Source organism: Etheostoma spectabile, unplaced genomic scaffold (genome assembly GCF_008692095.1).
Source record: "Etheostoma spectabile isolate EspeVRDwgs_2016 unplaced genomic scaffold, UIUC_Espe_1.0 scaffold00003701, whole genome shotgun sequence".
Lineage (NCBI taxonomy): Eukaryota > Metazoa > Chordata > Actinopteri > Perciformes > Percidae > Etheostoma > Etheostoma spectabile.
The window spans coordinates 82,201-109,979 of NW_022603060.1; the positions used below are offsets into that span (position 1 = coordinate 82,201).

A 27,779-nucleotide genomic window follows, 5' to 3' on the forward strand; every position below is an offset into this window, starting at 1 on the left:
TTACATAGAATTTTAGGACACAATACACTTGATATCCCTGCATACTCGCTGAAGATTAAGTTTCCCCTTCCAGAGGACTTATCATCATCAGTGTGATGAGGGATCAGATTAAAAGGTTAAACCTGTAACTCACATGCAAACTGTACAATACTCAAGTGTAACATGGGATTATTCATTACACACCAACATGGGGTCAGTCTGTCTGGTAGGGGTCAAACAGAAGGACAGACAGATGGCCAACACACTCCTGTAGGACTTATAAATCGCTAACGTCTCATTTTAGTTTAGCATCACTTTTAAAGCTACCTACTTCAGCAATTAATTTAGAAAAAAACGACACACTTACATGTTTTTATTTGGCTTAAGGTTTTAAAGTTAGGAATTTAGAGCAGGTGCCCAGAGAAGGTGTCGCAGTCAGAAAACAACATTACAAGAGCTCTGCTCGCCTTCAAGTCCAAATTAGGGGCCAGTCTGCAAAACTAATTGGCGTGATGATGTGCTTTTTAGCCACAGTAGTAGTAGAAAACAGTAGTCGCAACAGAAAATCAGCAAACTTTTCCTGCTATTTCCGCGAACGCTAGCGCTAGCTATCTAGTTTTGTGGAATTTTTCAAAATAGCCCGGTTGTAATCTTGCAAATTGTGACTTTGCAAGATCCCCAGTCTTTGCAAAACCTTAATGTCTGTGACTAGAAAAATCAATGCCATTATGACAGGTTGTCTTTAGATCTGAGATTGTGTCAGACTTTAGTCTTTTCTAAAACTTTTCAGTCTTTTGAGCATGGTAGGCATAAGACATTTCGTCAGAGATATGCTGCTAGTAAATAGGCATTAGTTTAAAACAAACCTGGCAACAGGACCTGTAAAAAGTCATTAAAATATTATTAATAGTACTAACGTGCTTGGGATTTTGTCCCTGTCTCCAATAAAACTAGACTCTGACTCCTTAGACCTTCAGGTATGTGATAACAGTATACATACTTTTAATAGCAGAAACTTGTAAATTCCACTGTGGCAACACAATATCACCATATGTCATATTAGTCTGCAAGTCTATGCATTTATTCATTGCAGTGTTAAAATTATATATTCATGATCTGTCCTCTTGTCAGCTTCTAGCCTTTCATTTATCTCTTTCTCATACTTTGGCAGGACAAACACACACTCACAGCACACAGCCATACTGGCCGATACACAACCCTGGCATACTTGGCTACACATAGCGTTAATGCAACATATCAGGTGAAATGTCAGGAGGGGAATAGTTTACGGGCCACCGGCCAGCGCGCCCCCCCCTTTGGGCCCCGACCTGCCCCTTTAAGTGCGATACAGTGATCAAACTGTCTCCTTTCAACAAGCTCGCTAATTCATGAGTTTTGGCTCAGGACGATCTGGGAAGTAACTTGGTGTTTTTTCCTCTACATGGGGGATCTCTTTCTTTCAACTCCACTTTAATGTCATAAAGAATTAGTTATTAGCTCACACCAGCAGTGCTGCATTATTTGGCACTGGATGCTGCAAGGAGCGGAGTGGGTACAGAGGGTTCAAATGTCAGAAGCTAAAGTCACTTTTTGCTTTTGTGTTCAGGGAAACCTGAACCAACATGTCGACAGGTTGATTTAGGTGGAGTGTGTCGGGGGGTGGGGTGTGGTGCTCATGGACAGTAGGTACTCATAGACAGTGGGTCTGTGTGTTTGAATACTTATTCGCAATATGTGTCTCTGAGAGGAGAGGTTCCTTCCCTCCAGTGAATCCTTTCAGAACTTATTTTGGAAAGAAAATGACGGTGGTGAACAGGGACAGACAAATATTGTTTTGATGCCATACTTTTCTAAAAAACTATGCTATGCACAATGTCATTTTTGAAAGCGGTAAGGTTGAATTGTCCGTTTATGAAAATAGCGTGTAAACGTAGTCTAAGATATGATGGTATGCTCACAAATGGAGTTAGAAGGTTGCATTTTGTAAAACATGATGTGGGGTTGTCACTGCCTACTCGCACACTTCAAACTCTTAGTTTTAAGTATATATTGTAGATAACGCAAAATGTCAGTGCACTGAAAGTACCCAGATGACTAAAAAAAAGGTCAAAACGTTCAGTGTGGAATGATGGACCCTACTCACATTTAACGGGCGCCATCTTGACCACAAAGTGGAAAGGGGAGAGACCAGGCTCGTTCAGAATACAATCTCAAATTTTGCGAAATTAGCTCAACAAAACGTGTTTCTGAAAACCTTTTAAGCAAGAAATAGGCCATGCAGTTGCTGAATCTGTCTGTTTTTTTGATCGACAAAGTTCAGTTTAATAGATTTGTCAGATTTTGAGAGAGCTGAGCCGACCACTCTTCATTTCCAGTAGGTGTTTTAACATAAGTCTTCCTTTTGGGACTTTGGGACCCTAACCATTGAAAGCGGGCACTACGGCAGCCAGTAGTCAGTGCACATTAGCAGTGCACTGACAGAAGTATGCGGAATGAGACACAGCCAAAGTCTCATCTTCCCTGATCACTCCTGAGTCTCAGATCACAGCTTTCCTTTCTTAGTGCTGCCAAGATAATTAAAATCATCAAAACTAACAAAGCTTAAAACAAAGTTCAGAGGATTTGAAGAAAATTACTGGAAATAAAACTAGGGTTCTGCCCTTAATTTTGAAAGTGATATGGGGAATGAGTGCAGTATTGACATCCTTATAGGCTGAATATATTCTGCATCAGTTTTTTTTTTTTTTTGTCACCTTGGCTTATTTACATCTCCTCCGGCTTTTATTAGACTGGGCAGCGGTTCAGCATTCTGCTGCTCTGTCGCTGCTCCTTCTCTCCCTCTGACCTCAGTCGTCCATTTTTTAAATGTTGTCGACGCTCTCTATTCCACGAAGGAGTAAAAGATCAAATGTTTTCTGGAAAAATACTTGCACAGTAGCCAGCTCCTGCCACTGCCGCAGCCTGGGAAGCTGCAGCGTATGGATGTAAAAACCAACAACAAGCCAGCGATGGTGTCATTTACTGATCAAAGTGGAGCGAGAGGACCTCAGATTTTCAAAGAAACTATAAAAGAAATTAACAGAATTGAGTTTTCCGTTCATTAGGACCCTGAAATGTACAATATGCAGAGTTTAGCCAGGTGGATTATTTTCCACATCAACAGCTTAAATCTGCAGATATGTTTTTTTAATTTCATTTAGCTGACTCTTTAATCATGAGTGACTTCCATCAGATAAACATTGGCCCGCAGCATCGGGAGAAATTCGTGGTGCAGGGTCTTGCCCAAAGACACTTTGACATCTTACTGCAGGGCCAAGGACTTGAACCAGCGACCTTCTGATTAAGAGAAGACAACTCAGAGCCACAGCAGCCCCTTAAAGTTGTTGTTGTGTGTTTTGCATTGATAAACCGTGACCTATTGCTCAAACTGGATTCCCCGTGTGACAGTGTGTGACTTGGCTAACCAACAGGCTGAGGGCTCGGAGCTGTATGTGCACATACTGTACGTGCTGCTGAAAGGTTGTAGAGTTAGATTTACGACAGTGGATCTATTTTTGAAAACATCTGGGGAAGCTCTCTAGATGGTCTTCAATGTATGTTTGTATGCGTGTACATATGTATGTATGTGTGCGTGTGTATGTGTGCGTGTGTGTGATGCTTTGCATTGGTGTATGATCTTACGAGCATGCCAGTCATGATTTTTAAGGTCAACCTACTTAAAATCATGGTAAATAATCAATTTGTTTGCAGAAGACAGCTATGAGTCTTTAAAGTGTACAGTAAAATCATGGGATGATTCATTGTGTTATCCAACTGTTCACAAAAGAGCCTTTTACCAAAACAATCACTTTAATGCATTTCAATTATAGTTTAGAAAATGCAAATCTGTAGTAAATAAACAAGTATTTTGAATTGTACATTTACATTGAGTTGGCAACACTTTGTATTGCTGCATTTTTGTTGTGCAATATATATCAAGTCATTAAATTCTGACTTAAAACCTTTGATTTAATACATTTACTGGCTATCTTGCACCCGGCGCAGCACAGCCCAAAGCCCAACACAAGTGTATTTGCTAGTTTAAGACCAACGCAGTTGTTAATTTCCCGTCCTGCGCCCACGTCGTTTAAATAACAAATGCACCAGAGCCCATCGGTGCGCCCATGGGCGTGCTGGTCTTACAGGGAGGTGTGTTCAGGTGCATTCTTAGTGTGTTGCTATCTTGAGGCAACAGAAAATGATCACGCCATTGACCAACAAAAACCTGGTCTAAAATCAATAACGCAGCATTTCATTGTTGTTTTAACAGCAAATTAGTAAAATGTGCTTAGACTTATGCACACTATGCTTATACACACACAGGGAAGCACAGCAGCACACACACATGCAAAACATTAAAAAGATTACGAATAAAAATATTACGGTTCAAGTCCGCCATCATAAAAGCAATGCGCCAAGGTACAAACACTCCTGGCTTTTAAAGGGAATGGGAGATGACCCTGGTTGGTTCATGGCATGTTACGCCCAAAACACATCTATGAATTAATTAAGTCACTAAGTACAACCCTTTTGAACCATGCGCCCGGCGCACGGACCCCTATTCCACCCTCAAACTGGCAAAATTGGATTTGGACATGCCCTAAACACACCTGCGCCAGGCGCTTCACGCCGTGTGCTTAGATAGTTAAAATAGGGCCCTTACCGTACAGAATAAAAGAAGACAGTTCTGCAGTTATGTACAAAGGGCTAGAACAGAGCAGGACAAGTGCTACCATGTTAAAATACAAAACAGTTTGACTAGTGCTACACAAGTGCTACTTAAATACATGTAGTAGATGAATATTTACTTACAGAAAGTGCCTTTGGTGGATATTTACTTAATACGTTGGCCCTTTGAAACTCTTACTGCTGCTATGAAGCCAGGTCAAAGTATTGTGGTTTTTGCACTGCACCTCTCAGACGTGTTTATGGCTGTCTATATGCAGAACATGATGAATCCTCTCAATAGTCTAAACACAAATATAGATGCAGTGAGCTAAAGCTACAAGGACACGGTAGCATTACTCCACAAATAAAAACTAGTGATTCCCAGAGCTGCAGCTGCTACAGTTTTCCTAGTTATTTGAATGTGATTGTTTAGCTACAGTTAGTGTTTTAATTTTAAATAAGTTCATTAACTGCCAAAAACTAGTTCCATCACCAGTAGCTCTCAAACCTTCAGATGCATTTTAACAACAGCATCTCGTTTGTATTAACGCTAAAATATTATAATATTAGACATTTATTTTTGTATTTTTTACTTTTCGTCTGAGCTTGTCCTCCCTACAAAAGAACTCCATAAGTTGCTTGCACAAGCTGCAAATACGAGGCATATTTACATTTTATTGTTTGGCGGCTTCACTTTCTAGCCGCCGTAGTAATCACGACAGGAGCAAAGCAGGAAGTATAAGAGCGCCAACTTCTGCATAAGGAGGCAGGTTGGATTGGAGGTTGGGGGTGTGGCTTTGTCCAACTGCCATGCTTTGCTTGTTTGGAAGCCATAATAGGCTCGTTCGAGATGAACTGCGCCTCGCCTGTAAAGTGGACGAGAGCAGGCGGCAGCAGCGGGGGGCGGTGACAAAAAGCTGCGGTAAAGACGGACAGTGTCCAGCCGATTCCAGCCACCTTCAGGCTGGACAGGAAGTGACAAAAACACTGTGGTGCGATTCTGATTTAATAAAATATAATCAGACCCACATATCAGCTGGTACACAGTCTCCAGTTGTTTTAATTATGACAGAGTAGCTGGCAAAGTGCTCTACATGCAATCTGTTGCTGATTTTAATTAACAACACACTGTAGATGATCAGTGATCTGATCAGATTAGTCTCTCTGACTTCTAAACGTCTCTATCAGCCACACAACATGTGTTCTGGACAGAATAAGTCTTTAAATCAGACAAATAGTAATTAAAATCCCTCCGATTCAAAAACGATAAAAAAAAGTTTATATAAAACGTCATCATGTTGTAAACCAATCAGCTGTTAAATCAGCTGAGAAGCCGGCGTTTCCCAGCATGCTCTGGGTCCGCCTGGCTCTTGCAGTCGGTGAAAAGCAACTGCGCCACCTGCGTCTCAGAACTGCGGCCGCCTTGCTCTCGTGAGATTTCCGTTGCCCACGTGTGCATGACGTCAGAGCAAGTCGGGATCAAGTCGGACACAAATCTAACCGGCATGCAACGGGCGCCGATTGCCGGTGATCGATTCTGCGCAGACCTGGCTCATCTCAAACGAGCCTAATGTCTCCCCCTTTGTCATGGGCGGACCAAATTGTGGCAAAAGCAGAAAAAGGGGAGGTAACCTTTATCTTATGATGTCATAAGGGGCAGATTCCAGATCGGGACATCTGAGCTTTAATTTTCTCAAAGGCAGAGCAGAATACTCTAAGCTCGGTTTATACCTGGCACCATTTCTTGTTATGGTTTGGTATTTTATTACATATTTCATCCTTGTGATTGTGTGTTTTGGTCTTGTATATGTTTTAGTCCTTGGTTGCTCCCTTGTCTTGTCTACTTGTGGTTTCTGTCTTTTGGTCCCCCGTGAGTGTCTGCATGTTCTTTTTCCTGTTTTATTTTGATAGTCTGGTTCTCTATGCTGTCTTGTCTTTAGTTTTACTTCCTGTGTTTTCCCGCTCTTGTGATTACCTGATGTCTTCCACCTGTTTCCCAGCCCTTGTCACCTGTCTCTTGTTATCTCGTTACCTTTAGTCTCGGTGTTCCTGTGATTCCTATTTGCCTCTTGCCTCATTTTGGATTTCTTTGCCTGCTGTTTTGCTGGACACATTTTGTTCATAGGAGTCTTTTCATTATTAAATATTAAAATTCTATTTTGCTTGAGGTCTCTGCACTTGGGTTTTACATTCCCTGAAGCTCCCTTGACATTTCTAGCCACTCGGAGACCATAGGCAGACTGGGGCAAGTCATATTGGCCGTGGGACCTTTTAATAAATTGAACCTAAACATCAGATATCCTTCATAAAAGTTATAAAAAAAGTTGCTACATTATTCAGTGTTCTCAGTGATTTTGACTCCTCATCTTTCTCCTCTCCCCTCCATCTCTTTCATCTTCTTGATTGCTACTTTCCCTCTGCTCTTCTTCCTCTCCTCCTCCAGCCTCACCCTCTCCTTCTCCATCACCCAGTCCCCTCCGAGGTAATTCAGCGCAACCTCGGGTTGCCCACGGAGCCGCGGCCTCGGGTCGAGGAGCGACTTGAAGAAGCAGCGGGCGAGCGAGGTGAAACATGCAAACTGCGGTGCTACCGGAGGGAAAAGTTCTGCCCCAGTTAAATGGATGACATCCTGTGTGCTCTGGCCCTGCCTCCCTGCCCACAAGTCCAGTTCACCATCAGGGTCCTCTGCTCTGTCAAACCACTCCAGATACTTCTGGTATGAGCGGCAGTCGCCGGCTGTTTCAGCCCAGGGATGACTGCCGGTGAGCATGGCGTAGGTCAGGATCCCCAGCGCCCAGCTGTCTGTGCTGGGCTCCACAGACACCCAAACTCTCTTTTTCTTCTCTTCATCCTGCTTATTAACACCAACATTCCCGTCACCAATGCTCCTCCAGCTGTCCTCGTTGTCGCGAGCGATCTCAGACTCAGGGGTGCAGTACGGAGAGCTGTACCAGACCTCCGGGACCCTGGTGCCCCTTGCCTTCACCTGTTGGATGATATTCAGTTATCTGTCATGTCCTCATTTGACAGATGAGTGTATAGTATGAGCGCTATTTGTTTTATACCGACCATGCCAAAGTCTCCAAGTTTGACCCAGCGGCAGGCAGAGTCGGACAGGAAGACATTCTCTGGTTTGAGGTCTCTGTGGACAAAACCCAGAGAGTGCAGATGGGACAGAGCGCCACACAGCTGGGACACCACCCGCTGACAACAGTCTTCCTCCATACCGACCTGGGGAGGAAGAAGGGTGGGGTGGTGATGCGAAGAAAAGATGATGTGAGTTATACTGAAATCTGATTTAACCATTTCAACAAATCGTGGCAATCTAAACACGAAAACCATGATAAATAAAAATGTGTTGTACTTTTTACACAACTCCTAATAGCTCTGTTGAAATAACCGTGTACCTCCGGCAGGATGACATCGTAGAGATCGCCAAAGAGGCTTGCTTGCTGAGCAAAGATGTAGTGGGAAGGTGTTGAGTAGGCGATTCCCAGGGCTCTGGTCAGGGACGGGTGGGTGCAGAACGACAGCGAGAGGTTGTACTCCCTCAGAAAAGAGAAAAGAGACGTGGACTCCCGAGGGAAGAACTTCAGAGCCATCGGAGTACCTGGAGGACACACAGGATAGATATCGACGTCGTCGTCTTTTTGGTGTGACAAGGCTTTGATGAACGTTAGTTCCCCCCTCCCCCTCACCTCTCATCCTGTGTACAGCCAGCATGACCTTGCCATACGAGCCTTCACCCAGGAGCTTTAGGACCTTGAAGTGCTCCGAAGTGTCCATGGCGGTCAGAGACTGAGCCGTCAGATGGCACATCTCATCCAGAAGCTTCGTGGCAGCCTGGACAGACATATACAAAAACAAGGGACAAAAAAAGCAACCTTAGATTTGTTTGTTTGGAGCAGAAGTCAGATTTCCCTCAAACCTGAAATGTGAGGAAGACACTAAAGATCGTTGCCTATTTGACATGAGGGTGTACACTCATAGTCAACTCTCACAGAGTTGCAATAGTAAGCATCTTCACTGGAAACATTACAAATTGGCACGATTTGATCACGGCCCAAGACAGGAGAGCTCTGCAGCGCGTGATTTAAAGCGCCCAGAACATTTCTTTTTAATTTTTTTTACACTTCAGACCTGTAATTAAGGTTTCCTTGTTTTTGCCCATTGGACAAGGGACACAGTATTGGCTGTCGTTCCACCAGACCATAGAGCAGCTTCTTTCCTCAGGCTGGGAGATTCTTCACCGTATCTGTCATACTGCATAATAAAGTGTAGGTTTTTTATTTTTTGGGTGTAGCATAAAGGGACTACAACTTGTATTTTACCGTGCAACCCTGTCTTATAGAAGGGTATTGGCCAAAAATGAACATTGAACCTTGAAAAAGCACAAATGATCTAAAAAAAAATACTTTTCTATTGCTGTATCACTGAATATTAACTGCAAGTGTCTCAAAGCGTAGCTAGTGTTTTGGGAGGTTGAGAAGTCTTGGAATTTTGAGCATCAAACACTTCATTTTCTGCAACAATTTGTGCCTTTTCTAAATAAATGTTTGGTGCAAATGTCTTTATGTAAATAAAAACATAAAAGGTTTTTGGATTGGTCGAACTAGACAGTCTATCTTTCACAACTCTGCAGACTGCTGTTGGTAACTTGTTGTCTTTTATCCCTTGAGTAAATTTCACCAGGCATATTTCAGTCTGGACGGCATCAAAAGGCACGTTGTGGAACCAGCATTCCCAAAACCAGGACCCTGAGAACAAAGTCCGGCTCAACAGATGTACATTTCTGGGATAAAGCTTGACACTACGCACCGGATGTTCCTCTTCTTTTGCTGTCTCCGCTATAGGGACTTAGCACCGGATAGGATGGTTGTGATTGGTTTAAAGAAATAACAACAAGCTGGAGAGATTTTTTTTCCCTTTATCCCAGAATAGATAGGTGGTGGACCAGACCATACTGCAGCACTGACACCGCACTGTGGGCATAGGTCTGGCAATGCAAGACTACCGACACCATAACTGCTAAAATCTTTGTTATTATCCACACCTGGTATGACATGTCAAAATAAATGTGATGGTTTGATAAAATAACGTAGACCAATCAGTAAACCCCTAGTCTGCATAAAACAACATTTAAGAGGTTAAAAATGCTTCTTTTTTTTTCAAGAGTGCTAAGGCTCTTGCAGCTCTTCGGATTGTTACACAACCATTGCAGTGATGATGGTCGTCATGGCAATGCGGGCAGCAACACTGATCCACTGGTATAAACATGTCTGTTAATAGCCTCATGAAATCCTGTCACACACAGACACACAGATCTTTGTTTTGTCTGGTGGAACGTTGATGTTTCCACCACAGCTGGCACCCTTGGGCCCTGGCTAGGTTTTGGTGTCAGCGTACATCGCGACAGCTCATTACAGCTCACTGGAGAACAACTGAGCCGTGAATATGCCGTACACACATACTGCGAATCCTGGCCCAGGCGTCGTCTACACTTATTAATGTGGCCTCATTTTGGGATCAAATGTGCAGATTTTTACAGCAAAACATGTAACACTTGTACATTTTAAGATGTAAAATATAGACTACAAGTAGGGAGTGTTTTTAGTGCTAGGCACGATTCAAACATGTCAGCAATAACTGCTTTGGACCAAAAAGGAGCATAATTTAGCAGTTACGTAACGGTCCTCTACATGGAAATTGCCCACAAACACCAGAGTGATGAACGACAAGATCACAGCATGATTAATGACATGCATTTTCTTCTTGTGTTTAAACAAGTACTTCCTTTCACTCCTCCTGCACTCTAATACTTTACTATCCATTGTCCACAGGTTTCGGTATTATTAAACATCATCTCTGTAAATCATGTAAATGCAAGTGATTACTGCCTTTCATAATCCAACATATAAATTAGTGTTTGTGCAAAAGAACAAGCTTATAGTTGAGAAGGGTGCGTTAACTTAGACATCAAAGAAGCAACATGTCACTGATTTACTGTAGCATCTTACTGCAACACTTAATGAATATTTTTTGAAGGAATTACTGTATCTTTTTCAAATTAGGCATTTAACGTACACTGAGTTAGAGCTGCTTGCAACCATTTTCCAGTTTCCAGATGAACGACTTTATGAACCACCGATAGTATTAGAGCTAGAAACTGATTGCAACCTGAAATAATTCTTGTTAGTCTTAAGATTTTCTTTAAAAGTGTTAAAATGTATATTTTGACAACTTTAACTTCTATAAGATTATGACATTACAGGGCAACAAAAGCCCATTATGGACTGCAATGACGATAATCATGACAAAGATAATAGTTAATAGTTGTAATGAAATAAACACAAAAATATATAATTCACAATGCACTTTAAGTAAAATATTACTGCATCAGACATAATTACATTACCAAAGATTCCTCTGAGATGTTAATTAGCAAATGAAATATATTAAATTTGCACTCATCTTTGTGTATTGTACCTGTAAATTATGAAAATTATAATCCAGATACAAAAAATGTTACGTCTAATAACGATTTAAAGGGTCAATTCACCCAAATTACAACATGTTTTTCTTTTTTATGTACCTCATAGTAGTATCTCTCCATGCAGATAGTTGATTTTTTATTTGTCCAGATCATGGCATCTCTCTCTCGCTTTCTCTCTTCTGCTTTGCAAGCAGTATTTTTATGAAAAAGTATGAATGAAACTGTGAAAACTATGAAATTACAGGGCTCAATGCGTGAGTACCACAAATTCGGATCACAAATCCAAATCACATGAACTACCAGCATGGTTATACAACTAAAAGGTAAATGAGAAAATGTCTTTCTAAAAATGGAGTGAACTGACCCTTTAATCTATGAACACGTTCCTCATGTTGGTTTCGGAAGAGTGAGCGCATCACCAGTTTCTGACTTACTGTCATTTTTGCCGGTGTAGGCGCTGTGGATCTTCAGTAAGAAATCTGTCCAACATAAATCTTCTTCATTGAGCAGGTGCGCCTGTCAGGAAATCCTCCTCAGAACCTCCTCTGCTGCGCTTCTTTCCAGCTTTGGCTCAAAACCGCGGGAGTCTGAGAGCGTCTGGTTGTTGTCTGCAGTCAGCGGAGGAACTCTGAAAGCTGCCTGATGAGCGTGTTGGAGGATTTCGTGTCTGCTACCGCTGCAACTTTTATCTCAAAGTGAGCTGTCCTCACCTCTTCTCCTCCCCCCCTGTCCTCCCTGTGGATTCTGGCTGGTGGCATGCATGTGTACGTGCGTGTGTGTGTGCTCTTGTACTTCTATCTTTGTGAGCACCAGTATAAGTTTGAGGACATTTTTGTGACGTAAAATAAAAAGTGTGTTTGTGTGTGTTTGTATGGACTGCACAGTCTCACCATGTGTCAAAACACAGACAAAGTATTTAGGACTGATGTGTGGTGGTGATAACAGGCAATTCGTGCAGTATTCAGGCCAGGCATGTGCTGATATCCACATTTTTCAATATGATTATGTTTCAGACATAATCTTGGTAAGTGCAGTATGATAAAAATCCTTCTGCATTAAATCTCATTTTAACTTGTGAAACCCTCTAGACACAAATGTAGTTAAATGAATACAAAACACACTATGAATAGAACCAGTCTTCAGCCACAATAATAGTGTTTTAAGAAGCTTAATTGCAGGGACAAGTCCTCCAAATTAAACAACAAAATACGTGATTTTTCTGTGCCCTGTGGGACGACAAATCTAAAAATGTCTTCCAAAACCATAAATCCACACTGTGGTTAAGGTGTGGTCAAGTTTAGACACCAAAACAACTCAGTTTGGATTTGGGAAATATGGTGGTGTGGGTTCTTTGTTAAGGAAACATTGTTTAGGATTAGCCTACAATGTTGGAGTTAGGTGAATGGTTGTGGTTAAAAGAAACCACAGTTGACTGTCGGTTAGAAACAGGAAAAGAAGAGCGTTGTTCCGTGCTAAAGTCTAATATTTTGTTTACCACCTCATCAAACCTAACCCTTCCCCTACATGGACCTGGTTGCTCTCCAACATCCCCTGACTTCCTTCTCTGCTCCCAACATAATTACTCCTTTGGACCAAAAAAAAAAACTGAAGGAAGTGAAAAACGTTTTACAAGGTTAATTAGTAAAAGTAGTTTCATTGCACGTAACAGACAGTCATGCGGCACAAATTGAGGTGAAAAAAAATCTGTGTGCAAGTTGGATAGTTATTTGGAGGAACTCTAGTCAGAACCAATAAAGTTAAATTTATAGAGTTATTTTTATTTGTTATCTTCACCCACTGAGCTGCTTTTTGACTGTATACTGCAGTGAACAGCGTCCTCTCGCAGCAGAAAGAACAAAATGTTTTATCAAAAGCACGAGGAAAATGTGTGCGGTGTTTCATCTACGTCCTGTTGTGACAGAGAAAATATGCAACTGTTGATCTGTCAGTCAACAAATTATCAACTGAATTCTCTCACTGCATGCAAAACATTTCTTTCTTTCTGTCCCCCCCCGTCCTCTCTCTCTCTATTTCCAGTCAAAGAATTTTTTTTCTCACACCCTGTGGGTTGTAGAGCTCTCAGCTGCTACCAGTGACCGCAGTCCGTACAACTGCGGGATCACTCAGACTTTCCCTTGAGGCCGGTGTTAGTTACAGCGAAAGTCTGTCCATGTGTGAGATCATCTGTCTGTGGCCACTCGTCAACACGCTGACATTATGCAAGTCACTGTTTGTAACTTCAGGTCTCATGTGCAGTGCACAGCTGAACAGCAGTGAACATTACATTCAAGCCATTGCCAAATGACTTCATACAAAGTTAATTAATCTCCATGAAACTCTCTGTGTGACAGAAACTATGCACTATAGCAAATAGTTCTAGTTGTCTGAATCTTAACAAATCGTTGTGGCAGAATAAACCTTCAGTGTTTGTATTAAATGTTTTTGGAAGGCCTTGAAAAACAATATTGTCCTACCAACAGGCCTTTTTCACAGAAGACATTTGTTTTTCAGTTGGAAAACTACAGATGTAAAAAATCAAGTTAATGATGACTGAATTTGTTGCTTTGGTTTGAGGGTCCTTGGATTGTGCATGCACTCACTTTCAGCTTACAGGGACACTTCAGTGGAACAGCGTCATTGTTAACGTGATTACCAACACCTGTGCTTTTCCTACCATGAGAAGGCAGGCAGTCTGTGGTAAAAAAAAAGGCCTTTAGAAAACAACATTTTGGTAGCATTTATAAACAATTTGTGTCGATTGAAGGACTTCAAGAGGAAGGAAAAATCAAGAAAACCCTCTCACCATCCAAAATTATAATGTAAAGCTCAGTTCAACCAAAGTGGTGTAAAGTGTGATTATGTTAAGCAGTACAGAAGATCTCCATGGAGCAGTTTCAAGTGTAAGGCTTTATTAATGACTTCATGTAAAACATACAAAAACAAAACATTCAAAAGGTATAAATAATACTGTAAAAGGCACTACAGTGTGACAATACATTATGATATTTATTATTATTAAATATTACACAATAGATAACCCATAGAAAAACACGAGATGCCTGCATCCCACACTATATAATATAAAAAGTTCATAAATAGCATCCTAAACAGGGTAAAAAAAAAAACAACAGTAGAAAAATATTAATTGTACCACAACGTTTTCTTGTCACATAGCTCACTGAGTAGATCAACACTCAGGCGCTGTGAATGTAAACAAAGGGAGTGACAGGTGGGAGTGCCTCTGCACAGGGCATTAGTACTGCACATGTAAAGGCCTCATGTAAGACAACACTTACAAAACAAAACATATTTTCTTTAGAACATGCAATAATCTTACATTCTCTTTTGCTGCTGAATTGATGTTTCTAGAACTCAACATCTTGCAGTTTGTTGTGCGTCAATAAACCAAATCACAGAACACAAAAATCCCTTTTTGTGATAGACAACTGAAGTGCGGAGATACGTGAAATAGGCAAACGTGTTTTCCGTTGTCGTTTTCAGCCGTAACTAATGTTTAAAGCTTCAGTGCGTAGCTTTTTTTCATGAACGTCCGTTACACTCAAGCCGTTGCCAAATGCTACAAAGCTAATTAGGACTATCATCTCCACACAACTCTCTCTGCATTTCTTAGTGTGACCATGTTCAGAAGATTGTGTCGTTCGGAGCGCAGAAACTCAATTGAAGATAATTAGCTCTTCAGAAGAGTCCATAATGTTTTTTAGTCCTCCTTGTGTCATCCTTGGCTACTAGCAACTGCATGTCTGAAGGGGTGGGGGTGGTGCGCAATCATGAAACGCTTTTATCATGTGGACGTACCGACAGTTTTGATGTCATTACTATGCACCATAGCTTTAAAGATATAGTTAAACAAAGAGGTATACTGTATATCTTTTGTCTCTGCTGTACTCATTTTCTCATGTGTTGCTTTGCTAGCGTCTTTGATTATCCAAATCTAGTGTAACGAACAGCAACATCTCACCGCTGGTCAGTCTGATTGCAAAGTTGGGTGGTTCCATTTTTTTTTTGTCCGTGGCTCAATAGGTAAATTAGGTCTCCAACCTTATTTTGGCAATAGTGATGACATATGAAAGTATCAAACATGCATTTAAGATGAATGAGATGAGAGTACGTCCAGTTTTTCCTTGTCCCTGTTTGCTCAGCGCTGTTAAATTGCATGTAAATACTTTTTATGTACAGTTTTTTACCAGGAAGTTTTTGTAAACAAACCTCACAATTGGGTCTATGATGACATCAGCTTGCTTGCGGTGACAATGTTAACATGCAGACGCTGAGCGTGTTTGTAACACATTTTAGGCCAATCCATTCAGTAGACGTTGGAATATTTCACCTGATAAATGGACACTTTCACTTGTGGGTCGCGTTACAAAAAAGAAATCACCAAAGTCATTGAAATGCATCCTCCTGGCACCATGAATATATGTACCAATCTTCATGGCAACATATCCAAAATTTGTTGATATATTTGAGTCTGGACCCCGTCTAAGATTCCTCCCTGGATAAAGATCTTGTAAGTTACCGATAGTTTTGTGGGACGACATCAGGAGTTGCTTAAATGCTGAAGACAGAGGCTCACTAATGTCGAGGGCAGTGGGATAGTCTCTGGAGATGCACCAAAACTCTTTTGGACCAGTTACAGAAGACTTCCAAACGTTCAGAGATCTCAATGGAGAACCGGAGCACATCGAAGGCTGTGGAGACGACCGGGAGGGAGGCAGACGGGGACTGAGGAACCTCTTCACTGATCTGAAGACAGAAACAATGATTAAAGTTTAGACAGCAGCTTGGAAATCAAATCTGAATAATTTCTTTTTAACTGCACAATTTACCCCTCAAGAGTCCAATGGGAACTCCACACCAGGGCAACATAAAATCAGTTAGAACACTTCAAAGATACTGGAGTTTAACCCCATACTTTAAGCGTTTAAACATATTATATCATTTTCAGCAATATTTGTTTGTGTTGTTATGTTTATGTCAATGTTTATTGACTGACAAGTGAGAGGCAAAAGCCTAAGTAGTGTGATGCTTTACCCCACAAAACCGAAAAAGGTTGGGTTGGATGGTTGGACATCTGACTTTGCACACTGTTCCCGATCAAACTTAAAAGTTGGTTTTATCTTTTCCTAACCTTAAAGGTATAGTGTGTGACTAAGTTATATTAATGAATGTCTGTTCCGTTCAATCCATTGCCAAATGACTTGATAAAAATGCTCATTAAGCTCCACAAAACTCAATGTTGTTGTAGTTACTTAGAATTCCTCATGGGGGCAACAGAAACTATGCACTACAGCAAGTACTCCTGGTTGTCCAAATCTTAACAAATCTCAACAATTGTTAAAACCATCGGCAGATCAAACCTTCAATGTTTGTATTAAGTATTTTGAACAGTTTTTGGAAGGCCCTGAGAAACAATGTTGTCCTACCAACAGGCCTTTTTCACGGAAGACATTTTTTTTCAGTTGGAAAACTACAGGTGTAAATAATCGAGTTAATGCTGGCTGAATTTGTTGCTTTGGTTTGAGGCCCCGTTTGTAACTGTAATGAATTTTCACTTTGCATTTAATTTTCATCTTAACCCTTGTGCTGTCCTCCCGTCAACGCACTTTTTACACATTTTTCTTACTTTTTCAACATTGTGATTGCTTTTTTTAATGTCTTTGGTGTTTTTTTCAAAGTTTTGGGATATTTTTAATGTTGACATTTCCAGCGCTTATTTTGACGGCTTTTTTTACACATGAAAACGGGTCAATTTGACCCTAAGACAACAATAGTGTTAAACTTGGCTACGAGCAGTTCTTTAGTTATTCCACCTGTCATTTCTTGTGTTTTTCTTATCTCTCTGATGAAGAAATGTATTTTTTTTCTGTATGTTTTTTTCTGTACACCCATTACCAAGGCAAATTCCACCTAAGGTAACTACTGTGGCAATAAACTCCTTTTTGATTCTGAAGAAAGCACTTTCTAATGCAACTTTCCATTTAAAAAAGACTGTTATCACTGAATATAACTTGAACTCTTATTAGTGACTTATTACCATTTTTCTTGCCATTTTTATTTAGGTCTAAATTATCTATGTTAACGAACTGAACCGTAATGGTCTTCTCACCAGGAGAAGAGATTTGTGAATGAGGTTGGAGAGCTGCAGGAGGTGCGAGCTGACGTCCTCTGCTGACTCGGAGGATAAACTGACGTTTTCTTTGGCTGTTTTCAACCAGTCAACATGCAGCCTGAAGGACTGAATGAACACAAACAGCTGGGGGAGGGACTTGTTCACCTGTGGAGACACAAAATAGACAGAGAGAGTAAATATAAATACAGCTACTACACGCAGCCATTCTGCAGGAAAGTGTTGCAGAAAAATTAATTCCTTAATTCCAGAATCTTTACCTTCAATGAATTAAAATGGGCCGCAGTGTGTTGCATATGAGGAAGACCGTCCAGTCTATTTTCCACACCCTCAAAGTTTATGAGCTCCTCGTCTGTCTGTTGAAAAAAAGTTTACTTTAAATATGGGAACATTTCTGAGAGAGCAGCCTGTCCCCTAGCTGCCTTGTGTTACATGGAGGAACAATCATTTCTAATAAAATGGCTGTTCAGACAATCACATATTAAATGACTATATACTATACAACCCATAGTAATGATTTTTTTGTTTGCTGCTTTGTTTCATTATCAGAGTTTAAGTAGTGTACTCCACATCATGATACATCTATTATAATATGTTCTGACATGATGACAGAAACAAAATTTAGTTCTTGAACCCCCACAGATTGATGCAATAGCTATATACAGCACAGATTCATAACTATAGAAGGGAACAGAAAGAGAAAATATAAATACAGCTACATTCTACTATTATATTGTTATATGCTCATTTTCAGGTCATGTCATACCTGTATTTTGGGTTTCTACTACTGCTTCTAAATCAAAAGCCACAAAATTGAACATGCTCCAGCGGGAATGTGATCCAAGATTGGGGAGAAATTAAAAAAAACTTCTGCAGCCAAGATTAAAGCTTTTCCTATCGTTAGCATTTAGCTGCACGTAGCAAGTCATGTAATGTTAACACTGCAGGGACGTTCTGGAGCAGATGACCAAAGAAATTTGCTACACATTAACGTCAGCTGAGAGTAGAGGAAACAGTTGGAAGCGTAGCGTTCAGGACCGTCCGAATTCTGAGGTATTTGCGCAAGGGGGATTACTTTTACATATATGGGTAACTCATTGTTTGGAACTTGGCCAAATTTAAGGTGCTCTAAGCGATGTCGGGTGACGTTACTTCTTGTTGACGTTCAAAGTATTTTCATACAAAACAAGACCAACTTGCCCCTCCCTCCTCCTCATTCCCCCCCCCCCCCCCCCCCTTTCTGTGCATCCGCGTATCAAATCCTTCTTGCAGTTCATTTTTGTGGCCATTAGTAGACCCTGGGCTGTCTACTGAGACCGTGTTCTGGGGACAGGCAGCTTGCGGATGGTGAGGAGATGGTTGCTGTATGTGACAACAAATGTTGTACCCTAAAACATGCATGACATCCAACACTGTCACATTATAGATATGACAGAAAACAAGGACAAGCAATCCTATGAAATCTTACCAAGTCATGCAGTTTTTTGGATGAGACTGTCAACCTGTCCACTTGATGGATCATTGATCTTAACATGCCACAGAGAGGAGAACTGTGGGTGGGACGAGATGATGAATGGACAAACAGCTCAGCCAATAGCATCAGGTGGAGGAGACAGGGCGTTGAGTCATAAATTACTAAAAAGACAAAAACAGAATTAAAAGAGATGATTAGTGACATGCCTCTGTAATTGGACCGTTTCTTGTGGTGAAAACATTGACTGAAGTTTTCTTAAGCTGCAGTGTCTTGGCTGGTCTGTAAAGTGATGCCGGCCCCTCAACATGTAGCAACACATCGTTTCATAGAATGACACAGCAGAATATCATTCAGCAGTGGGTGCTCACTGTACTTACAGCTGCACATGAACAGTCACAACAGGTGGCCACTGGGCAGCAGCGCAGAGTTTAGAAACATAAAACCACAAATATGCATCGAAACATTTTTGTTTAATTTTGAAAAACATGACTAATCCGAAGGTATAGTATTAGTATTCTGCTTTTGTGAATGCTTCAGTCTGTATCTGTCACAACAGTAGGGAAATGATTTGAAGAACAAGCAAAACAATGAGGTCAAACCAAAACAACAAACCTAATTTGCATAAAGAGACAGGCCCTATAAACCCTAAATAAAATGTGTTTTATTTCAGCATCAGTGCCAGTTAATTTTGCTTATAAGATTGCATCAGATATTCAGATAAGTTACATTTTGTGTTCCCAGACATTTACAGAGCAGTTCAGATTTGAGATGAAAGTTCTGCGGTGGGAATAAAGGTTTTCGAGACCGATGTAGGTCAGACGCTGACTTACGGTTACTGCCTATTTAGTGGCTGATTGTGTGTCAGCGTGAGAGGAGGAAACAGACAGATTTCTGCAGACTGATAATTTATATTTCTGGGAAACATGAGAACATCGCGCAATCCTGCAAATAATCATCTTAGCAAGATAAACGTCAGCATTAGTTGCTTGTTTAAATGATCTGCGGAAGTAGAGTAATATTCTTACATCTCAGAATTGATGGATGGGAATATAGTTGTGTTTCTTACCACGTGATGCATATAAGTCCAATATGTAATCTTTTATTTAAGTTTTTAGCTCTGTTTATGGTCTCCACCAACTCCTGGGAAAATATCTGTCTCCACCATGTTCAGCAGTTAGTAGTTATATCGTCATTAGACCCAGTGATGATCTAAACATTTTGACAAGTGCAGCTTTAATCACATAGTTTTAGTTTTCTGCCTTGACCAGTCAACCAACCGAGGCGTGAAACCAATCAAACACGTCTGTGTGGCTCATTTCTAGGTCACTGACACCATTAGGTATGAGGATTTGTGATCATTTTTGGCTCATGTTTTCTGTGTAATCCCTCATGAAGGACTGGGCCTAATAATAAATAAATAAATAAATTAATAAAATGCATGAATAAGAATAATCAAGCTTCCATCTCTTTCAATCACTGTTTCAGTCACCTTATCATCCCAGATGGGAAACTGATTTGCAGTGCAAGTAGACAAAAAGACAGCAATATAAATACATAAAGTAAAAAATGTACACAATACAATATGTACTGAACACAATTTTACAAAAAAATACAGCGGCGATTTCTAAAAATGTCTAAATTGCAGCCGAGTTGCACATGGAACAAAAGAGTTTTTGCTCCTATTGCTTTTGAACCAGGGACACTAAATCTGAGAATAAACAAATCCCACAAATTACAAAGCTGTTTGTTTAGTCTTTGTCTCTTAAACTGTCTTAATCATCAATGATCTCTATTCAAGGAAAACTTGAACACTTTAACCAAGGTAGCTCATGTCTGTAAATCTATCCGCTGGTTAATGCAACTTCAGAAATCCCATAACCCGGGGCAACAAAGAAATTAACTGTGCATTAGTGTTAGATGAGGGTGAAGGAACGAGAGGTATGCCGTGGGTTCTTCCCCCCCCACCCGTGTGCTCTGGGCCTCCTGTTGAAAAAGGAGAGGGGAGCTGGTGCCGCGGTCTGACTCAGATTAATCTATGCGGTGACGTCACCATAGTGACGCCTCAGGCTACACTCTTTTCTTTGTAATGAGTGTCTGACACTGTGCACTTTTAACACTTTTACTGTCATTTAAACACTAACGGCAGTAGTTAAGACCAAAGGTCAATGGGAGCACAAGATCCAGTCCACTTTTGTTCCACATACACAGTTTCTGAAACAAAAGATAAAGTCAACTTTCAAAGTTTTCGTGTAGTTTGATTTGTTTAGTAAAAGAAAAAGTTCCTGGTTATGCTTCTAACTATACAAAAAAAATCCTTTTATATCCTTTGCCTGCCTTGCATGTTTAGGTATCGCCTTACCCTAACACATCTGATTCGAATCCTTCACGTTATCAAGCCCTTGACAGGCTTCAGCTTCTTGATTCGAATCAGCTGTGGTCCAGTAGGAAGCTTCTCTCTGGAAGCAGGATTGGTGTGTTTGACCGCATTTCCACGGCAGACAGTTGCAGTGGTTAACCAAATTTGACCCGTTTTATAAGTTCCTATATCAGAGACATAGGTTTAAAACCAAATCTCCTCAAAAACAACATGGGTGGTTCCATACACGTTTTGCAAGTAAAGTACAGGATTGGCTCATTACTCTCAGTGAGATGTGGGGGTTTTATTCAACTTAATAGTATTTGAGAACAAATTGAAATGGTTTCAATGTAAAAAGATGAAACACATACAATCCCATTACAGTCCTGAATAACAACACAGAGATGTTTACTTACAGCTCAAGCATGCAAAAGTGGCCTATCAATCAATGCCTGTAAAGCAATCCTGCCAAAAATACCCCATTAAATGTCAGCTATTGTACAATTTCTCGACATCCAATAACGGGTCAGGTCAATGTCAGCCAGCACGAACAAGAAATTTGGAACAGCTTCAGAGGGCAATTGGGAAATTACTAAAGAAGACATCAGCAAAAAGCCTCTTTCCTACGAAGAAAACATCCCCAGGCAGTGTAGTGTACAGTCATGTATTTGGCACAGTAAGCAGCTGTGACAGCATTACAGCTCACAGCAGAACTGCTTAAAGAAGCAGAATGAGTGGGTCATATTTTAATGTATTTTGCAGGTCATTTCGTCAGCACCCGCTCACTCACACACGAAACATCAACACACGCATACAGTCTCACACGCTTCCTCAGTTTCCGTTATACACTGTGTCAGTCAGATGCTGTAACACTGGAGTTTACTATGTTTTCTCTCTGAATAACCTCTGATGAACTTCTGAACGGATGTTAACGGCGTCTGGCAGGAAGTGTGCCCCACATACCCAATCAACTTCCTCCAACACAAACCAACATACCAACAAACTGTTCACTTTCAAGGAACTGGCAAAACACTAGTTAAAGTTTTTTTTAAATGATTTTTTCCATGCTTCTTCTATGTGTTAAGAAAGCTCTACAAACCTTAAAAAATACGGGAATCATTACAATATATTTCTATTTTATCCAAACAGTGGACGAAATGATTATGCATAGTGTGAATAATCACCAAACTCTGTTATCTTTTGGTTTTACGGCTTGCGACTTTATGGTTTTGGTTCACTCTTGCTGCTCTCATCCACATTTTTTTCAGCATCCGCAGGTAACAAAAAACAAAAACAAACACTGTACACAACAGCAGATTGACACATTTAGAAACTATCCGGTAGACTTAGTGGATCATTTGGCAGCTAAACAACCCGATATCTCAAAAGTAGTTGGTGGTGACCAAAAACAGAGTTAAAAGAAGAGTGAACAATGGAGTTAAAATTGCCAATTGTACAGAAACATGACTCTTAATCTCTCTCTTTCAGGTTGTTCTTACTAGCCATTCGTACATAAAGCTATAACAAGTAAATCACTGTAATTCATATGTATTCCACGTAGTTATTACTGCATGCAACACAATGTATAAAAGCACCTTGGTCCGCACAGGGAGGAGATTGTGGCGGGAGCTGGACACGTTTTTTTTTCAAGCTGATTTTGTTTCCTCGGGAAAACACAAGACTTTCCCCCCTGGAAATGTGTTTGTGTCCCGGGAGTGCTTCTTAGCCAGTGTTATAATCAAAAACCACAATTTTTTTTCTTCCAATGTTAACAAGTTGTTTGGATGTCTAAACTTATTGTTCTAAACTTAATGCTTCAGCACAGACATCTTTCGTCATGCGACCAGTCACAACACCAGCCAAATTTCATATTTTGAATGTCCGCCTAAATTCGTACGATACCATACAAACCTGTTCATGAGAACGTACTCTCTGTACCATCAGAACTTTATAAGATCTGAAAATCTGAAGTTCGCCAGGTGGGTTGTTTTTTTCCAACTGGCAACAGCAAGACATTAGACGTCTGTGCATCGTCATATTAGATGATTGGGGTCATGTTTTGACATGTGGGCAAATACAGTGATTATACATAATTTGATATGACACTAAGTTTTAAATTCCATAACCATCACATAGAAACGCAGTAGGCTGCATGCACTGTCTTGACAACTCGCTGTTGATGTGTTCAGTGATGCTTTAAATCCAAATGTTCACCAACTATCACGGCTAATTGTTAAGTTTCATACAGTAGTGCTAACTCTTGCAACTTTGTTCAAATTTAACTAATACATTAAAATATACATAATACATACTAAATTAAGCCGGCTCATTTTTCAAGCTATGAGTATGCACACTGCTGTGTGCAATTTCACATGTTGCAGTTTTCTTATACATCATCAGGCTTGACACAAACAGTGTGACATCATTCAACCCGGAAGTGGGGCCAACTGTCATAAACCTAGACTCCATCTCTTGATATGATTTATCCTCGAACAGTGAGTGTGCAAATTACATTACAGTAAATGCCCTGATGATGTGCAATGTTGACATCACCGTCTGCCTACCTGATTCATAGGTTTTTCTCTCAGACACAGGCACATGCACCTAATTGCTTATGTTGGTGTTACGAGTCTGCAGGTTCTTGTAATCATTTGGTAATCGACTATTGTTATGTAATGTCAAAGGCTAACCCAAAATGACAGAAGAACACCTTTACTGCCCACATGTGATTCCAGCTTCACTTTCATTTCTAAAAACTGTGTTTACATACACATCCATTCCTTACTGGTGCGATCAGCTGGAAGAAGGAAGTCGCTCTGTGGGACCGACCAATCACCTTGTACTGCATATCTCACCAAATAGTAAAAGCACTCATTGGTCGGGGACTCGACCTGGTCACTGCAAGAACATCTGACTCTATGAGCTCCTAATCTGACACAACGAGCATCACAAATAATGTGTGTGTGATACCGGCATGACACACCTCGCATGTTCACATACTTATAAAGTTTAAATATAAGAAGATTGCAACAATTAGGCTGAATGTTTTAAGTTTTAAGAGTACAATAAAAGTCTGATGCTGCTGGACACAATCAAGTTGTTTGCAAGTTCAAACTACTCAGGGAAAGCCCCAACACACACACACACACACACCCCACACACACACACGCACACACACACACACACCTGACACCAAACAGTTAGTGAAGTTGAAACAAAACTCAATCACATTTGAACACTTTAAATTGCAATTAACATTGTGTTTTCATTCATTCATTCATTCATTCACTCATTGATTCTCTAACTCTCAAACTCTGAGGCTTACAATGAGAATAAAGACCACGTGCAGTAAAGCCCCCCCCTTCTCCACACACACACACAAACACACACATTTCTAAACACACACACCCACTATCACTCACTCTCTAAAAAGTATCATAAACAAACTTACATTTCATTTTTCTGCTCCCGCTGTAGTAAACAAACCTCCTTCTGAGTCCAGTGTGTGTACTGTACGTGTGTGTTTGTGTGTGTGTGGACAAAATGTAAAAGTTCCCTTTTATAGCATAGCAGCATGACACATCACCTGAGTCATCAGCCATCGTCGCCATTCAAGCTTTAACGCCCACGCTGGACGGCCAAGCCCCCCCCCCCCCCCCCCTCACACACACACACACACACACACACACACCCTGCCCACCCCACCCCCCCCCCACCCAATTCCACTAACCCTCTCCATCTCAAAAAAAGCTTCAAATGTCTTTGTTTGATGAGTTGTGAATCTGAAAGAAATCAATCAGACATAAAATACAATTTAATAATAAGAAAATACCAAATTGAGCAATTTCCTCTCCTCCTCCCTCTGTAGTCTGATGTCATCACCTTACTTTGTTCTTTTGTTTCACTTCCTGTGTCTCTTATTCACACATTGGGAATAACATTGGAATAGATGCCAGAAAGTGAATAAAAATGAAAGCTTAACATGGCAGAAAGAAGAATAAAAGATAATTTATTAATATGATGAGTATGAATATGAGTTTTGGAAACTTAAAATCGCACTTTAGTCAATTCTGAACTATCTTGTCAAGTATGTATTACTCTGCTAAAAGGAAATAGAAAAGCATGCAATGGAAAAGTCCAGTCTGCAGAGGAAGTGATGATATCACAGCAGCATATTTCATTAATATGAAATGAAGGATAGATGATGAAATAAAGTAAACAAAGACCCCCTTGCCTCCTCCACAGGCATGAGAAAAACGTATGAATGTGCTCTTGAACCCCAGCTGCTCCAGTGTGGCTTACTGCTACGTTATAACATTAATAAAAATGATGACAGGAAATAAAACTCAATATGACTAAGAATTTTGTGTCTTAATAACATCACTCATGTACTTTTTTGGCACCTTTAGTGCATATTTGCTCATGTGGAATTTTTGGAGTTTCGAAGAACAAGGATTTTTGAAAAATGTTTTTCCATTTTATAACTTCATAGCTTCACAATATCCTTTCCAAATAGAGAGAAAACATACAAGAAACAGCATAAATTATGAATCATTTTTTTCCGGAAATTCAGGTTAAACTTGTGAAATTCTGCAGTTGACATTTCACTCATTAAAAGTGTTTTTGCGTCATGCATCTTCTTTAGGATGGCGTCAGTTCCCCCAGTGAAAGTCATCTCTGTAGATGAGGGAAATTTTCTGTTCCAGTCATGTATCTGGTTCTTGTGGATGAAGCCTGATTAAAGTGGCTATAATCAATATTATTAACACAGAAATGACAATGTAAAAACATCACAATGTGAAAGATATCAGTCTTATGAATCCATCAGAGAGTTATCCGATCACCTTGGCATTACAGACCGCAATAGTGAGTTTCAGCTTCTTAAGCTGTCCTTCCATAACTTTAAGCCTTATTTATAAGACACCGTGCTGCGGGCCTCCACAAAGGTGTTCCTGCTCAACACGATTTTCCCCTGCACTATTCTCCAAAAGCCCACGGACGGGCGGGAGTTAGTGTCAGTCTCACTTTGTCAGACCTACTTCCACAGCGCTGCGGAGGAAGGTCTGGCTATTCCACAAAGCTTTCTGGGATAGGCAGTACAGGGCGCAATAACGATGCCTCTGCAAATTAGCCTCGGGAAGGAACTTGTTTTGGTGTGTACGTTCAAAAGTTGTTTAAGTCGTCCAGCAGAAAACTCAGATTGGACAGATAGTCTAGCTAGCTGTCTCAAATTACCCTGCAGAGATCCAAGGAGCAGTTAACCATAGTCCTCATGAATCCACCGGAGTTTAGAATACCAACACAAAGAAAGAGGAAGGAAGGTGGACATCCAGCTAAAAATGTGGGACATCCGGCAGATCTTCTGGCAGCATTGAAGCAATCCCCTAAATAAATCATTGATATTTAGTAGGGATGCACCAAATCCAAGATTTGGGTTCGGATTTGGCTGAATATTGGGCTTTGATGGGGTTAAACTTATGCCAAACCTTAGAACGTTTTTTCCACTGAACCAAACCCTACGCTTGCTCTATGCACGCTACGCTGATCAAACAATGACGCCGCTGTTGATTACAGGAAGGTGTTTACTTAGGTGGACCGTTCACTGCAGTAGGATGTGAGAAAGTGAAAACGGAACACGCAACCAGAAAAGAAGACGCCTGGCAACACACCCAGCCAAAAGAAGGCGACCCAAACCGAGCCACTCGCCAAACCCGCAATGCTGATCTGTCCCGCTGCGGCAAGGACCCCAAAGAACATTCAACATGGCCGCTGCCAAAACAGCTGGGCATGAAACATCAAAAAGAATACGAGCCAAGCATAAAGGAATCTACAGCAGCCAAAACGTAGCAACCTCAGGTAAGGCAAAAGGACAGTCACCGCTAAAAACTTGTGTTAACCACCCAGCCTCTCCGAGCTTTCAGCTGTTTACTCGGCAAACACAGTGGGAGCGGAGTGAGCAAACAGCTGACTGCTGCTTGCTAGCTAACGTTACCTTTCTAATTTCACCCACCCAACATGCCTTCATCGTATACTGGTTAGCAAAAATCATCTGCAATAGCGATGTGCTTTCCTACAGTGTGAGGTGCACATACACCCCCTCCCCTCTCTTGAGGTCCCAATGGAGCTGAGCCGATACAAGAAGGTGGAGTTAATAAAACACTGCAGACCACTGATTGGTTGGAGAGAACTGGAACCAGCGTGACACAGGCAATCCAGCAAAATCCTGCAATTTTTAAATAGCCAAGCTACTGTCAATAACTTTATTAATCCAGATTTGAACAAAAATAGCTGACGGTAAAACTATGGCGCACTATGCCGTACACTACGTACACTGTGGTGCACAAGTGCAGACTTCCTTTGTTTGGTTGCCAATGAAGGGATCCAATGAGTGTTGTGTTGAAGATGATGCAATGGCAAAACAAAGCGACACGTAGCAGGGTTCAGTTCACAATGTTCTAAAGGTTTACAAAAATACATACGGGTTCTTACAATCGCTACATTCACTTTGATGACATGAGAGTAGATTGATAAGAAAGAGGCTCCATAGAAAAGGAGCCTCTTTCACACAGATAAATATCCAGAAAGGGTAACAGTGTTATAATTATTAATACAAATTCAAACA

General features: G+C 40.7%; 2 protein-coding genes and 1 long non-coding RNA gene across 3 annotated transcripts; 1 reads left to right on the forward strand and 2 right to left on the reverse strand.

Annotated features, from left to right (window-relative positions):
* Positions 1-6,101: 6,101 nt before the first annotated feature.
* On the reverse strand, positions 6,102-11,882 carry si:ch211-171h4.3 (serine/threonine-protein kinase SBK1). The gene is made up of 5 exons (XM_032507644.1): positions 11,614-11,882; positions 8,385-8,529; positions 8,094-8,296; positions 7,756-7,917; positions 6,102-7,672 (listed from the first exon to the last, which is right to left on the reverse strand). The coding sequence occupies exons 1-5, from the start codon at positions 11,617-11,619 to the stop codon at positions 7,049-7,051; spliced, it is 1,140 nt and encodes a 379-aa protein (XP_032363535.1). The 5' UTR covers positions 11,620-11,882; the 3' UTR covers positions 6,102-7,048.
* An 819-nt stretch (positions 11,883-12,701) lies between these two features.
* Positions 12,702-26,962, forward strand: LOC116676743 (uncharacterized). Its single transcript, XR_004328820.1, has 3 exons — positions 12,702-12,712; positions 20,719-20,724; positions 26,732-26,962. It is a non-coding gene; the product is annotated as an uncharacterized LOC116676743 (long non-coding RNA).
* On the reverse strand, positions 14,106-24,674 carry il11b (interleukin 11b). Its single transcript, XM_032507649.1, has 5 exons — positions 24,609-24,674; positions 18,796-18,962; positions 17,588-17,683; positions 17,307-17,474; positions 14,106-15,943 (listed from the first exon to the last, which is right to left on the reverse strand). Exons 1-5 carry the CDS (start codon positions 24,613-24,615, stop codon positions 15,773-15,775), a joined length of 609 nt encoding a protein of 202 aa, XP_032363540.1. The 5' UTR covers positions 24,616-24,674; the 3' UTR covers positions 14,106-15,772.
* Positions 26,963-27,779: the final 817 nt, after the last annotated feature.